The sequence below is a fragment of the Nothobranchius furzeri genome, chromosome 1 (genome assembly GCF_043380555.1).
Source record: "Nothobranchius furzeri strain GRZ-AD chromosome 1, NfurGRZ-RIMD1, whole genome shotgun sequence".
NCBI classification, from domain to species: Eukaryota; Metazoa; Chordata; class Actinopteri; order Cyprinodontiformes; family Nothobranchiidae; genus Nothobranchius; species Nothobranchius furzeri.
The window spans coordinates 85570759-85585559 of NC_091741.1; the positions used below are offsets into that span (position 1 = coordinate 85570759).

Here is a 14801-nt window from a genome sequence, read left to right on the forward strand (position 1 = left end):
CCACCCCTAGTCAAGATTTGAAAAATGCTATGAAAGTGGGCGTTGCCAGGAGGCACAGAGTGGCATAGCCAAGTGTGGGGAATTTCCATCCTGGGAGGGAGGGGGAGGAGGAGGAGACTGTACCGATGACTTGAAATTGTTCCATCTCGTCAATCACAAGTTTAAAATGCAGTAGCCGCTGTTCTGCCACAGGGGACAGCACTAAGATGTTTTTAGACCCAGATTCAAGGTTTATTCAACTGTACACTAACATGTAAAAAAATGCACAGAAACAGAAAGATTGCATTTGTAATGACCCAATTATACCATTAATTAGCAAAAAAATCAAAGTTATTTTGGGGTTTAGTTACTCTTAAAGAAAACAGGTAGCGCTGGCCACGCCTATCCATCTCCCGCTCAGGCTGCTATAAGCTGAGAAGCTCCAACATCCAATACCATCTGTCCAGCAGCTAAAAGGGTTGTTTTGGTTTGTAAACGAGAACGCCCATCATTAACTTATGTTTTCCTTGATGCCCATTCTGACTGGTTGGTGAAAAGCGACAGTAACTCCCAATAAGGCGTTTTTGTAGCCCAAAGCAGAAATGCCCTGTGGCTGGCTGGATCCTGCTCCCGACATCCAAGAGGTGCTCAAAGTAAAGCTGCTGCTCCTCCAGCAGCAGGTCTTTCTTGAACGTGCTATGCTGATTCCCAGTTTGTGACATCACAAATAGGGACTTTTGAAACGGCTTATTTTAGGCACATAGATCCTAAACCAAACGCTGACAGAAAATGGGTGGATGGCTTATTTTCAGCAGTAGAGACCCACATGGCAGCACAAAAGGATACTAAAAGTGAGTTTTGCATAACATGTCTCCTTTAATCAGCTTCAGGTTGGAGGTATTTTGATTTAAAACACACAATGTTGATCTAAATCAGGGGTGGGCAATTATTTTTTCCATGGGGCCACATGAGAAACAGAAAATATTGTGGAGGGCCAGGCCAAAAGGCTGAAGTCAATTATGCATAATATTAATGGTATTTCTTTATAAAAAGCAGTAAATACCATTGATTTTTAAAGCTGGTAAGAGTAGACTGTGTTATAAATGAGCAAAAAGGAAAAAGTGAAGTTGGCTTACAAAAATGTGATTTATTCAAATTTCCCAAGGCAATGGTAAACAAAGTGTGCACATTTGTTTTTTGTTAAACATTTGTGATTTATATTAGTTAACAGTTTCAGTCACATTCACTCCAAAACACATTTTGAGTTTCAAATATTGTTGGAAAGAGGTTCTTAGCATTCTACAGACACACAGTATTGTCTGTAAAATAAAATCACTGAACTGTGATCTTGAGAAAGAGGTTTAAAAAAAAAGCGTCCTAGTTCACTGCTAGTTGCCTACATTTGTGGTCCAAACACCTTATTTTGTGTTTTTAAGAGATTTTTTTCTTATTCAATGAGAGAAATCTAGTCTCTGCTGGGCTTTAACGAGTGCATCAAAGTCAGGTTGAATGTCTGAGGTGGAGATGCGAAGCACAGCTGACAAATGATCATCAGTGAGAGAGGATCTATACCTGGATTTTGTAAACTTCATCATTGAAAATGTTTGTTCACAAATGTAGGTAGAGCCGAAGAGAACCAACATCTTCTGAGCATGTCTCCTCAGGTTTGGAAAGTTCTCCTCCTTAAGAGAAGAGTAAAAAATCCAGCAGAGATCCTGACAAAGTGCTCTGCCAGTACTGCATCAGACTGCAGGTCAATGAGTTCCAGCTGCACATCACTGGGTGCATTATCCACACTGCAGGTAAAGGGAGAGGAAATCATGTGCATTCCATCCTCCATTGTTCTGAGATCTTCAAAATGCCTTGAAGACTCACCATGTAATGCTCCTAACATGGATGAGTACCTGCTGAGGTGATAAGCTGATGGTGTGACTTCGTTCAGGGTTTGCATGTGAGTGAGAGTGTTGCTCTCCAGTTGACTTGAAAGAAACTGCAGCTTTCTCATGAAGGCCTTCACGAGGCTGTGCATTTCATGAACAAAAAGGCCCTTGCCTTGCAGTTTGGTGTTCAGTTCATTCATCAGTGCAGTCACATCAACAGCAAATGCAAAATCTGCCATCCAATCCTCATCTGAGAGCTCTGGAATGTCTTTGCCTTTCCTCTCGTAAAACTCTCGAATCTCTGCTTTCAAGTCCCAAACCCTCTCCAGCACTTTCCCGAGGCTGAGCCATCTGACAGCTGTGTGGAGTCCTCCGAGAGCCACAAACTGTCTGTGATTCATTGCCAGCGCCCTGATGAAGTTTATTATTTTAGTAACAACATCAGTAACATGGTTGATTTTTAGCAATGACTTGCACAACACATGTTGGTGCATAATACAATGCAAAACACCAATTTTTGATCTGCATCGATTTCTGTCACTTTATCTTGCATGCGTTTCAAAAGTCTGACATTTTTCCCTGTAAGATTTGGACAACCGTCTGTTGTGACACCTGACAATCTCTCCCATTTCAATCCCAGAGTGTCCATGCACGCATTTACCTCTGTAAAAAGATCACTCCCTGTCGTTGTCCCTTTCATCGACCGCATTGCTGCCAGCTCCTCTGTGAGCTTGAAGTGCGTTATCCCCCGGACAAATACGAGCAGCTGGGCTGTGTCGCAGACATCAAAGCTCTCGTCTAAGGCCAATGAGAAAAAGTCAAACCTTGCCACTTCACGTTGCAGCTGAAGCTCCAGGTTCCCCGCAATGTCCTCGATCCTCCTGGTCACGGTTCGCCTGGACAGCGGGATTTGCTCAAATGTGCCTTTTTTCAGGGCATATTAGTGCGGCAGAGTCCACCATGCACTCTTTGACAAACTCTCCCTCCGAAAACGGCTTGCTGTTTTTAGCTGTTTTGTGGGATATCACAAAGCTGGTCCTGGTTGCTGCATCCCTGGATGTGTGAAGCTTAGTAAAAACAGCCTTGCTGCTTTTGGTAGTTGACTTTGCTAGCAAAGCTTCGGATGTCCGCTCCCTCTCAGCATCAGACAAGTTCTTGTATTTTTCCGAGTGTTTCTTGTCGTTATACCGACTAAAATTGTAGTCCTTAAACACGGCAATCTCCTCCCTGCAAACCAAACACACGGCTTTACCTCCGACTTCAGTAAAAAAAAATACTTAGCAGTCCAATTTTTGTTGAAAATCCTGCATTCGGCATCCATCTTTCTTTTTTTTTGCATGAGCGGACATTTCTGGGGGCTAAAATCACCATGTCACCCGCTTGCACTTGTTGCTATACGTATTGCGTCATTGTGCATGTAAAAAACAACTTCAAAATAAAAGCAATGCAGCCTTAGTCCATGCATGAGGTAAAATGAGAAAATACATTTATTTTGTAATTTCCAATTAACCTTACGCGGGTCGGTCAAAGTCAACCAAAGGGCCGTATGTGGCCCGCGGGCCGTAAAATGCCCAGGTTTGATCTAAAGGAACCTTGCTCATAGTAAAAGTAACTAATAAAACCAACATGATTAAAGCTGGTGTTTTATCTAAGTGACAATCAGCTGGCTGGCTGTTTAAAGGTGTTTCTGCAGTACACTTTGACCCAGAAGCTTTCACCTCCTAACCTAAAATGTGAGTCTTAAAATGAAAAGCTTTTTCAGCGTGGATCTCATTTAATTAAAATCCACTTAAACTTCCTAGTAACAAAACTACTGAAGCCCAGATTCAGAACTCACCGCATCATTCATGGTGTCTTATGACATCTACATGTTGTGAAACCTCTTGTGCCGTTCTGTTTTAAGCTTGGTTTATGCTTGACGCATTCACTTTCCACTTGGTGATGCGGCTCGCAGATGGAACACGCTTCACAACTCGCAGCGCTTATGGTTCATGCGGCTTGTCTCTGCGGTGAGCCAATATTCTCCCAAACTGAACGGGGCAGCATGGAGCTCTACGGCATGCATCCAACACTACACCATAGTAGAAGTAGAAATTACTGTTTACAACATGGCATTTCAGCAGTTTTTAACAGCGTCCTCATCTTTTCCGACAGTGCGAGCTATTTCTCTCCAAGAATTATTAACAACATGTTGATCACGGTGATCTCTGAGAGCTGAATCATACAAATGTCTGTATTTACGAACCTCTGCCATACTAGTTCTTGCCGGTCCGCCATGTTTTTCTGCGTCCGACCGTCCGCGTGGTTAGAAAATTTCCTAGGTGCGCGTTGCGGAAATTTTGGGCCGTGCAGAGGCGCGGTGGAGGGGCGTGGTTGTTAAATTGACGCAAAATGACGCAACTTTTCCGCGCGGAGCCGTGCGGACTTTGCGGACGCGTCAACCATAAACCAACCTTTATTGATACTGATAAAGCTGTGAGATGGTTCAGTCCTGTGAGTAAAAATACAGATGAATGATGAAGTTTCTGTGCAGCAGATCAGCACAGAGCCTCACAAACAGAGATGTATGTAACTCGGATCATTCCTGTGACACTTCTGGGAGAAAAAAACTAAAATAAAAGATCACAAACCCAGCTGGCCTCTTCTCATTTACTAGACACAGAGATAAAAAAGAGGGGGGGGGGGGGGGGGAATCAATATTAGAGCTTTGATACGTCCCTCTGCCCTCTGCAGCAGAGATTCCTAGCAGCCACTGTGCTTTTTCTGAGCCAACGTAATCACACTTCTCAAGTTTGACATTTAAAAACAAATTTACGCAAAAAAATCCATCTGAATGTTTTATAAAAGATTATAATAGTAATATTTATTTAACATATATGTAAAGAGGAGTAGCCCCATGAGATGCACCATCTTTTTTTCATGAGGATCCTCTTAACCAAGATAAAGAAAGCAAGGAAAAGCGACAGAAGGCAGCTAACACCATGTACAACTAATTCAAATGAGATATTTGTTAATTAATAATAATAACTATATAAAAATCAAAAACAAAAACATTTACAAAACACACACACACACTCGCAACAGCTTGAATGGTCACAAGTAACATTTGCATGTGCTGGTACTCTGTAGGTACGTTACAATAGGCTTTCGGAATGTGTAAAAAGAAGTGAGAGAACGAATGTCTGCGGGAAGACTGTTCTTGTTTTGGGGAGCTTTTACATTAAAGGCATATTTCCCTACTTCTCTGCTGACTCAAGAAGAAACAAACAAAAAAAAAGAATCATTATGACGTAAGCCATAATATGAACTAAAAGGTACAAAATGTTTATGTTTATTTATTTGGCAGACGCTTTTATCCAAAGCGACTTACAATTTATAACCTATAGGGCATGTTGTGATCTGTGGGGGAAACCGGAGTACCCGGAGGAAACCCACGCATGCATGGGGAGAACACGCAACTCCACGCAGAAAGGCCGCAGCCGAGTTTCGAACCTGCAACCTTCGTGCTGCGAGGCAACAGTGCTAACCACTGCGTCACCATGCAGCCCATGTACCTAAAATACTCTTTTAGGTACAGTGGATAGTCACAGTGGATGCATTTAAAGACAAAGTGTAACCAGTGGTATTGACGTCTAGATGTAAGTGAGAGCCAAGACAACTACACAACGCAATGATGTGTCCTGTAAGGACAGTGAAGAATTAATCGACACATACTGTTAAAAACAACATCAGGAGTGAAGACAGGTTGCAGTAGTGTTTTGATAAATATTATCACCACAATCCAGGATTGGTAAAAGCAGCTGAGAAACAATTATTTTTCTGACATGGAAAGAAAAACAATTTAGAGATTGACATAGGGAGCCTAAGTCACTTCCACATCGTGGGTCCCCGGAAAAACGAAAAAATGAATGCAAGTTAACGGGGCTAAAAATGTTATTTTCTAATCTACTTTGCCTTACGCCCTGGATCGACCTGGATATGTTGTACTGCAATTTAAATTAAAAGTAATGATTGGTGTTTCGATCATGCCAGTCACGTACTTTGAGATTTATCCGCTTGTAAAAGTGTATAATTAGCATGAACTTGAAATCGGCATGTTGCATAAGTTTTAATGTTTCAACTGGTTCAAGCCAAGATGCATCTAAAAAACACAAATTAAGAAAATTTTTGGGGTTACTCACATTTTCCCCTATGACACAGCATAGAGTATGATTTGGATTTATTTAACAGAAGTTTATTAGAGGATAGCCATAGCTGAACACTATTAAAATAATGTTGTAGGGCATTCTTAATGTCTATGATATTTGGTTTAGAACAATAAATAATAGTATCATCAGCATAGAGATTAATTTCACAGTTTGAGCAAATCAATGGAAGGTCACTGAAAAAATTGAGAATAATAAAGTTTCAAGAGAGGACCATAATATAATATGTAAAAAAGTACCATAAGACAGAGGATGGAACCCTATCCTCAAACTTGAATGTGTGTGATTGTCAGAAATGTAAAATAATAGGGATGAGCCGGATACTCATTTCAGACGAGTATCCGGTACGGATAAAGCATTTTTGACAAATACGAGCATGAAACGAGTAAACCTCGTAAATATCTGTAATCGTGCTGAAGGAAAATCCTCATTGGGTAACTGACTGTCTTCACGCTCTGTGATTGGCCAGTCACATAGAGCGCCCGCCCCTCCCTACACTCAAAACTCTCTAGCCGGCCGGGAGCGCAGTCCGTCCGGCTCATCCAAGCACACACACAGACAGTAACGGATCTCGCTGTAATTGCTTCATTGTTGCTCAAATTTCTTCAGTTTTCCCTAGGTTTTCTTCAGCTTGCCTCTTTTTCGGTGTAATATTTAAAGTTACTTTTTTCGTAATTTACATGGTGCATTTGACAAGACAGAGCTGACGTGCTGCATCAGTCACTCACTACCTCCGCTCCGGTCGGGTTTTTTATTTTTTTTTAACTCCATCTCTCTCCCTCTCACCCTCTCTATCTCTCTCAGACACACACCTTAATAAACATTGTTTTGTTTAACTTTGTGTGGGAAAATGCCAAGAACGTTAAGAAAAAAATCAGTTTAATCAAATTAAAATAAAAACAATATACATAAAGTTGTGTCTGGTTATAGCATTTCATATTTCCTAGTTCCTACTGCATGAGTTCAGGTGTATTAATCCATGCACCTAAATATTGATGTTCTGATTTTATTGAAACACTTGCTCTGTAATAGTTTCTTTACTATTGTGATCAAAAGTATTTAATCTCAATTCTGAGGCTGCTCTGTAAATAGTTTTCAAATAAACAATACACATAACTTCTGATCAATCCATATCAATTTCAGACTTAAAATAATATATTGATGTAAACCACACCCACTTCCGGTTAAACCACGCCCACTTACGGGTTATGCCAAGCCCATTCCGAGTACAGATACAGATACAGATAATTTAGTTGGTTGAACAGATACAGATAATGGTGTACTCGCACATCCCTATAAAATAATAAGGCAAAACAGAGAAAGTGAGTTAGGAGTGGAACTAGGACCATAAAGAATCTCTTTAAGGATATTCTTAATTTGCAGAACAGTTAGACAAAGACAACAAACCCACTAACAATAAAATTATGAATAGAAAAAAATGTACATCTGGATCAGTGGAGGAAGAAGGTTAATGGTTAATGGCATCGTTTCAAAGGAAAACACAATTTTCAAAGGAAAACACACAATTGTGTGTATTGTTTTCTATTGGAAGACAGACAAGTGAGCATCTCTAAACATCTACAGATGTTCAGGGTCTCTCCAGAGGAACAGTTGTAATTGAAAACTGTTGAGTCCCCAGTTCCTAAACTGAAGCGAGAGCTTCGTTAATGCCCTCTCAGGTGGTAAATCACTTTGTAATCTTTCCTCCAGGTGGTCATTAGGGTCTGTGCTCCCCTCGTCCACCTGGGTTATGGTTTTGTCACCTTTCCTGAATCTGTTAATTACTGTGAAACTGTCAGGAGATCAGACTCAGAGCTTCATCTTCGGTGAAGTAATGGAAAACCACAGACCTCTTCCTCTGTTTAACGCAGTTTGTTTCTTAAGGACGGGTTCTTTAACTTCTCTATCAAACCGATGATCTCTGTACAAATAATGAGCCTCAAATGTCCTCAAAGGAGTGTCCCTAAGTGGACACAAGATTCCCCCAATGACTGAAAACAAGAAGGATGTTTTTATTTATTTATTTATTTAGTTAGTTAATATGATATTCCTGATTTCATAGTAGACATTTAGTGGGTGGTCTAAATATGGCCAACTTTAAGATTTCAAGTAGATTTTAGAGGCATTTGATCCTGAAAAGATATAATTTGAGTAGAGTTGTCACGGTAAAAGGTGTAGCGGTAAACCCCGGGACAAAGTTGACAATAATTACCGTCTTGTTTTTTTTTTTTAATTATCTCGGTGGTGTTGTGATTTTAAGTTGTATATTTATATACTGTAATTAGATAATTTAAATTACCTGATTTTGTATATTTATACAATCTAAGTAATCAATCAGAAGAGGTTGTTTTTATCATCAGGGAGTTTACTTAAACACTTTGTATTGACTGAGAGACAAGAAAGAGAAAGAGTTGGGATCGTTTAAGAATCTTTAATTTCTATAATTATAAATTCTTACAATCTACCAGGACTATCTCAATGATGAATGCATATGGATTTGGAAGTTTCGTGTTGGTGTGTGTGTGTGTGTTTTGTTCAGAATCTCTAGGCTGAGTAGCGGATCTGGTTGTTATGACTAGGCTACCACGAGGCTTCGATTGCTGATGACATGAGCCGCCATTTTGTGCCGTGACCACGTACCGTAGGGAGTCTCCCGTGTAGATCAGGAATTGCCAGGTCCTCGGACCTTCATGGGTACTGGAGCTGGTTGAAACAGCGGTCGCAGCACACAACTCCCGTCTGAGGATAACTCCGGTCGTAGTCGGCAGGCGTCAGCAAGTTCACCCTTATTTTGAAGGAAAGTCGTCTCGTTGGTACAAACGACGGAAAATCTCCAGCTTGACAGATTTCAGCTCAAAGTAGGAAGTACATCTGGCCAGTCTGCACTTCCTAATGATGACGATGGAAATCCTTAGGAACTCGGATGTCCTGGAGCTGAGTTTAACGTGTAACTGCTTAAAGTGGAACTTAACGTGGAACTGACTTAAAATGGCGTTGCCTTCTTTTTATATCTCCCAGTTGTTTAAGAATCTTAGTAAACCAGATTGGACTACTTTCATAAACAAACCAGATTCTGCCCTACCACAGACGAAAGTTCTTGATTGGTTGAAAACAATGTGTCATGCGTTTCCATGGTAATGCATATCAGTGTGTCTGGTGCAGCCCTGTTTATTCATTTAAACACATAACTCATGACATCTTTATTTCACAGATCATTCACCTGATTATTAATGATCAACAAATGCTTTGATTAGCTTATCACAAATAAAGTACTTTGATTAATCAATGAAAAGCGTTCTTCTTCTGTTCTTCTGTCTCTTCTCCTGGAATGTAAACATACTGAACCAAGCGTCCGACCTTGGCGGTGTTACTGTGTGAAGGGGCAGCTGTTAAGGGCAGACCATTATAAACTTCCTAACGCTACAGTGGATAACCGTGGCTGCAGTGTAGGTGCGGTGACCCTTACCAGCCACCGTATCATCTGCTGAAGTTGCCGGTGGCACATGCGCACCAAAACTTTCTTGAAGCTAAAGCTGAAATAATGGCCAAAGGAGGAGATGGCAGCGCGCAGGACATTTATTATCCCTCCAAGAAGACAAAGTGGGAAGTATGGGCAATTTTTGGATATTTGAAGAATGCCGAGGGACAGTTGATAGAAGACGGCTATCCTGTTTGCAGCATGTGTAGGAAAAAGTGTCTGTGAAAGGCAGCAACGCTTCAAATCTCATGACACATCTGCGTGACCATCACCCACCACTCTACAGTCAACGCAAGGCAAGCTAACGTTAGCGTTTTAGCTAAAATGCGTGATCCGAGGATTTGGGTTGAGGAAGAATGCAACGAGTCGCTATATAAAGCAGCCGCAGCGCCGCTACCTGCATATAAACCGTGTCACGGACACTGCCATGTTGAAATGACGCTATGCATTACGGGGCTCCCAGGGGCAGATAAGAGTTGGTCTCTCTCCGAGAATAATTATGAATTTAACAATGATTACTGCCTGATGACATTTTCCTAAATCTGCAAAGCTCACTGGAAGGACACAAACCGAGGACAATATTTTCCTGATATAGGGTTTATTACTCAAGTAAGGGTAATAAAGTATCTGATTAGAAGGCTACTTGAGTACTGAGTATCATCTGATCTAATATTTTTTAAATGATGACATCAAACAGAAAAAAAGGAAGTTATGGGCAAATATTGGTATTTTAAAGACTAAAGGGGAAAAATGTAAACGAATAAAAGACATAATATACAATATTTTCCCGATATACAGGGTTTATTTAGTTGTCTGAAAATGTAACACGTTTAAAAAAATACAGCGATAATACCGAAAACCGTGATAATTTTGGTCACAATAACCGTGAGGTTAAATTTTCACACCGTGACAACCCTAAATCTGAGTGAAAAATACTTTAAAGGAGACGTTTACTCATTACTTCATTAAAGCAACTGTGGTCTCCATTAAAAATTAATGTCTTGTGAGTTGTTTTCTGTGGAGGAAAAAAAGCTCTGGTGCTGCTGTTCCAGGAAGTTAAAGTTAGCCAGAGGAGAGGGGGCAGAAAATAGCAGGATTATTAGTCTTACTCATTAATATTCATGACATGCAAACATCTCGCCTAACAGCAACGCAGCTCTTCTGCCGTTGTCTGCCCTTGTGAAAAAAACAACAACACTGATGTTTAATCTCTACATATGCCACAAGCCTGAACATGCTCTGTTACATTGTGGAGTTGCTATGCTAACAGTTAGCTTCTACTAGCAGAAACCCACCCTCTCCTGGACGCTAAATCAGCACAGACCAAAAGATGGGTGAGTCCAGTGTGATGCAGACTTGTGTGTTCCTGGTTTTCTGACCCGAGCATTTTCCTGTCCATTTTCTATCTGTAGCTAATGCAGGAAATCGGGGTAGAAGACAGTTTTCATGTTCAGCGTGCATGTGGAGCTCAGAGTGGCCCATCGTATTTCAAAATGAATCTCCACTTTAAAATATGCCTTTTCTACTTTTTAGCTAAGTCCTTTCTCTGATGCAGTCTGATTCTGGGACTTGCAGCTTTAGATTTTTCAACCGGTTATATGATTTAAATCAGTTATGCAACATTTAAATACTAAAGAGAGGCAGAACATCAGAGCCGGGGTCACAGACGGTTTCATGGGATTAAAATCATAATCAGAGCTGTTGCATCATACAATATTCAGTCAGTCAAACAACACACTTTAGGAGAAAATAAGGACAAAACCAAAAGCAATATGCATATTTATACAAGAAGTGTGTGATCAAACTGTCTGTATAACACGACAAAAAGTACGTATCCGGATGGGGGCAAATCATTATTTCCATAGAAAGCAGCTCTCCCTTCATGGTAGAGAAGCTTCTAGAGAACAAAGCCCACAGATTGCTCCGACTGTAAATGGAGCATGTACTCTGAATAGGACATAAATCATGTTACTGCTCATTTACTCTCAGCTGAATGCTGCTTTATGACTGGCTAACAGGGAGACAGGGTGGGGTCGGATGGTGATAGGTCTGTAAAGATCTCTGACTGCAGCCACTCGCTCTGCAGGGGCTGCCCTGCACATGAATCGCTCACTTAAAACACGCACAATAAAATCTGAGTACATGGGACAAAACGCAGCCCCATTACCCAAACATATGCTCTCCCTTTGCAGCTTGGTTGTCCTGCAGTGGACAGATGACCAACTGTCCTTGTGTTCCGGTTTCTAGACTCTGTGGGAGGCCATCAACATTCACAAATACACACATGTACTGAACATATGCATTTCAGAAGAAATCCTATGAGTTTTTGACAGCAAGGAGGCCATTAAAGGTACCAGAGCCCTTTGTAGCTCAGACAGCATGTTTCACAGCATGAAAGACTCAGTTCAGCTGAAGGATAAAAGGATCAGTGCATCCCAGAATGCTGCAAAACCCACAGAGAGGCAGGGCACACCTCTTCAGACTAATCTGTTTACATCTTTCCAATGACTCCTTCCTTTTGTGTGTCAAATCAGCTATTTAGAATGATTTAAAGCACAGTGAATTCACCGTGCATGGGCTGCCGATGACTGGACATAAAAGGAAGACGTGTGCTGGGATGGTGTCGGACCAGAGCCAGCTGGTGGTAGGACACAGCATTCCCCATTTGCCCAGGGATGCGGCGGTGTAGCACACAGCTCGAGTCTATATGTGAGAAAAGTCATTTTATATCGAATGTGGATCAGAGTTTTAGATCAGGGCAACACAGTATGCTCTCATAAAACAACAGTTTTTACTCAATTTTAGCCCAGAATGTGTTTTGTTGGATTTTGGATTTGCTTCAACTTCATTTACAAACTTTTCTGTCACCATGGTCCAAGGCTTTTTTGGACTTATTTTTGGGCTTTATTAGAATCAGGAACTGATAATGTATTAAGTCCTTTATTTAGAAAAAGGATGTATTTTCACCTTCTTCAATAGCGAACTGCCTCGTTCAGCCACTCCTGTAGACAGTAATGAAGGCTGGGAGACTATTCAGATGTTAGATTAAGGTTTTAGATTAGGATGTTGAAAAGGCAAACGCACAGCAAGTAGATAGGTTTTGCTTTGGGTTCTACAAATGAACACTAGGGGGTGCTAAAAGCAAGCCCAAACTGGGCTGACCCAACCTTGTCTCCTTTAATGCAACATTTCAAGCAGCATGACTAAGAAAAAAACAAATTCAGTTAAACGTTCTATTGATACTCATATTTCAGCATTATATGAATACTTTTATCTAACATTTGCACTATGTTTTTTCTAAGATTAAAAGGAGCTTGAGTTGTGATTTAATGATGTTGAAACTCAGTCACACACTTTATATGTCTGACTCTTAGAAACAGAATAGGTAAACTGATTTTACAGGCTTTTCTGGTAATAAACTGAATATAAACGGGTTTACCGTGTTGTTCAGATAAAATAATCCCTTTTGAAACTCATCATAGACTTAGGACAGTTTTAATGCATTAACATGGATGTTCTTTGGTGGGAGGCACTGAAAATAAACCAGATAATGATTTAAGTTCTAGTCTAACCATCTACTTACATAATGGTGAGTTTGATTCATCCCCATGTTGTTTCAGTCTTATCTCCATTTCACCCCCACCCACCCACAGGAGGTAATTATGTTCCACTGTAATATGAACACGGCAGCCTATCGACCCCCGAGTCATTATCCCAGTGCCTCCTCAGAGCTCCTCTGCGAGCAGCATCAGCTCTTTCGTTCCCGTCCGGACTCGACCTCCTTCTATCCTGGCTCATAGAAAAGCAGGAGACCATTAACATATGGACCAAATAGATGAAAAGGGCCTGTGTGTGTGTGTGTGTGTGTGTGTGTGTAAGCGTGCGCGAGCATCTGGCAAACGGTTGTTTTCCGCTTGGTCCTAGAGCTCAACCAGTGTCAATTTAATAAAGCGTAATATTGTTTTTGGACGGTAAAAAGTGCAGGGGTCAACACTTTGGAAAATGTTCTGGTTAGGAATAATGCAACGCAGAGAAAATATTAGATATTTTCTGCTATATCAACAAAAGTATGTCACTGCAAATTTTCTTGAAATATCACAACATGGATTTGAGGCTGCATGGCCCATGAGTTTTCTAAGATGTTATGTAAAATACTAATTTTGTTGTTTTAGTCAGATTGAAACTCAGTTTATATAAGATTTGTGTTCTAAAAAAAATAATGAATTTAGTCTTGATAGTTTGGCCAAAGCTCCTTGCATCTGGTAACTTTATTTTCCAGATTTGGATTTGATCTTCAAAAGTCTCCTTTGTCATTGCTGAAAGTCAAGTGCCCAGAGTCTAAACGGCTGAAATAGTTAAGTGCATGTAAGTGATTTATTCTAGATGATGTTATTACTGGAAACAGGTTGAATTTCTGTGGATGATCGATCAGCAGCTACAGGGCAGAGATGGATCCTGTTACGCACGGAGCCACACGGATTGGAATTGTGAGAGGGTTCATCATCAGGTGACCTTTGAGCCATTCGGAGGCAGAAATGAACACGGTGATGATGACGATGATGATGAAGAGGCGTGTACTTACTCAAAGGCGAAGAAGAGCGAGCAGGTTCCTACGATGAGGAACATGGTCAGGTAGAAGACCCCCTTCTGCCGGGCCATCATCACCCGTCCATCGCAGCAGAAAGTGTTCTTCCCCGGGAGCTTCTCCCATTTTCGCACCTTCCTCGTTATCATCACCGCCGACATGCTGCCCTGGTTTCAGATCCTCGCTGCTTTGGGCTGATGCTTTCAAAACCACTATAAGAATCTGTCAAACTTCAGTCATGTTCCGTGGCTTCTCACAAAGAAGCAGCCGGGACGCATTTAAGTGTTTTTGGAAAATAAAAGCGTCGCAGTCGCATCGTTTTTCTTGTCTAATCCATTATTTGCCGTATTTACTGCAGCGCGCGAGCCTCCTCTTCCTCTCCTCAAACAGACAGTCTTTAATCTCTCTGGTCAGAGACGCAAACGATTAGAAGATCCACCCGAAACGATTGCGACAGATGTTTCCCCGCAGAAGCAGGAAAATCCACCCGTGGGTTGTTGCATAGACTCTCAGCAGCAGCTCGGACCTTGACCGCCTGACATACATATCATCTTGGATTAATCAGAAATAAATGAGCGAGCTGCTGCGCGCAGATTACACGCTAGTCAGACAGCTGGAAGCTGAAGAAATAAAAACATCTAAATAAAAGAGGAATATTGGCCCAGCTGTAGGAC

General features: G+C 41.1%; 1 protein-coding gene across 1 annotated transcript in view; it reads right to left on the reverse strand.

Annotated features, from left to right (window-relative positions):
- zdhhc9 (zinc finger DHHC-type palmitoyltransferase 9) overlaps positions 1–14427 on the reverse strand; it is a 59421-nt gene extending 44994 nt beyond the window's left edge. Inside the window, exon 1 of the mRNA XM_070550925.1 lies at positions 14125–14427. Within this exon, the coding sequence (XP_070407026.1) occupies positions 14125–14288 (164 nt within the window). The 5' untranslated portion in view covers positions 14289–14427. The remainder of the gene's footprint in view (positions 1–14124) is intronic.
- Between the last annotated feature and the right edge of the window lie 374 nt (positions 14428–14801).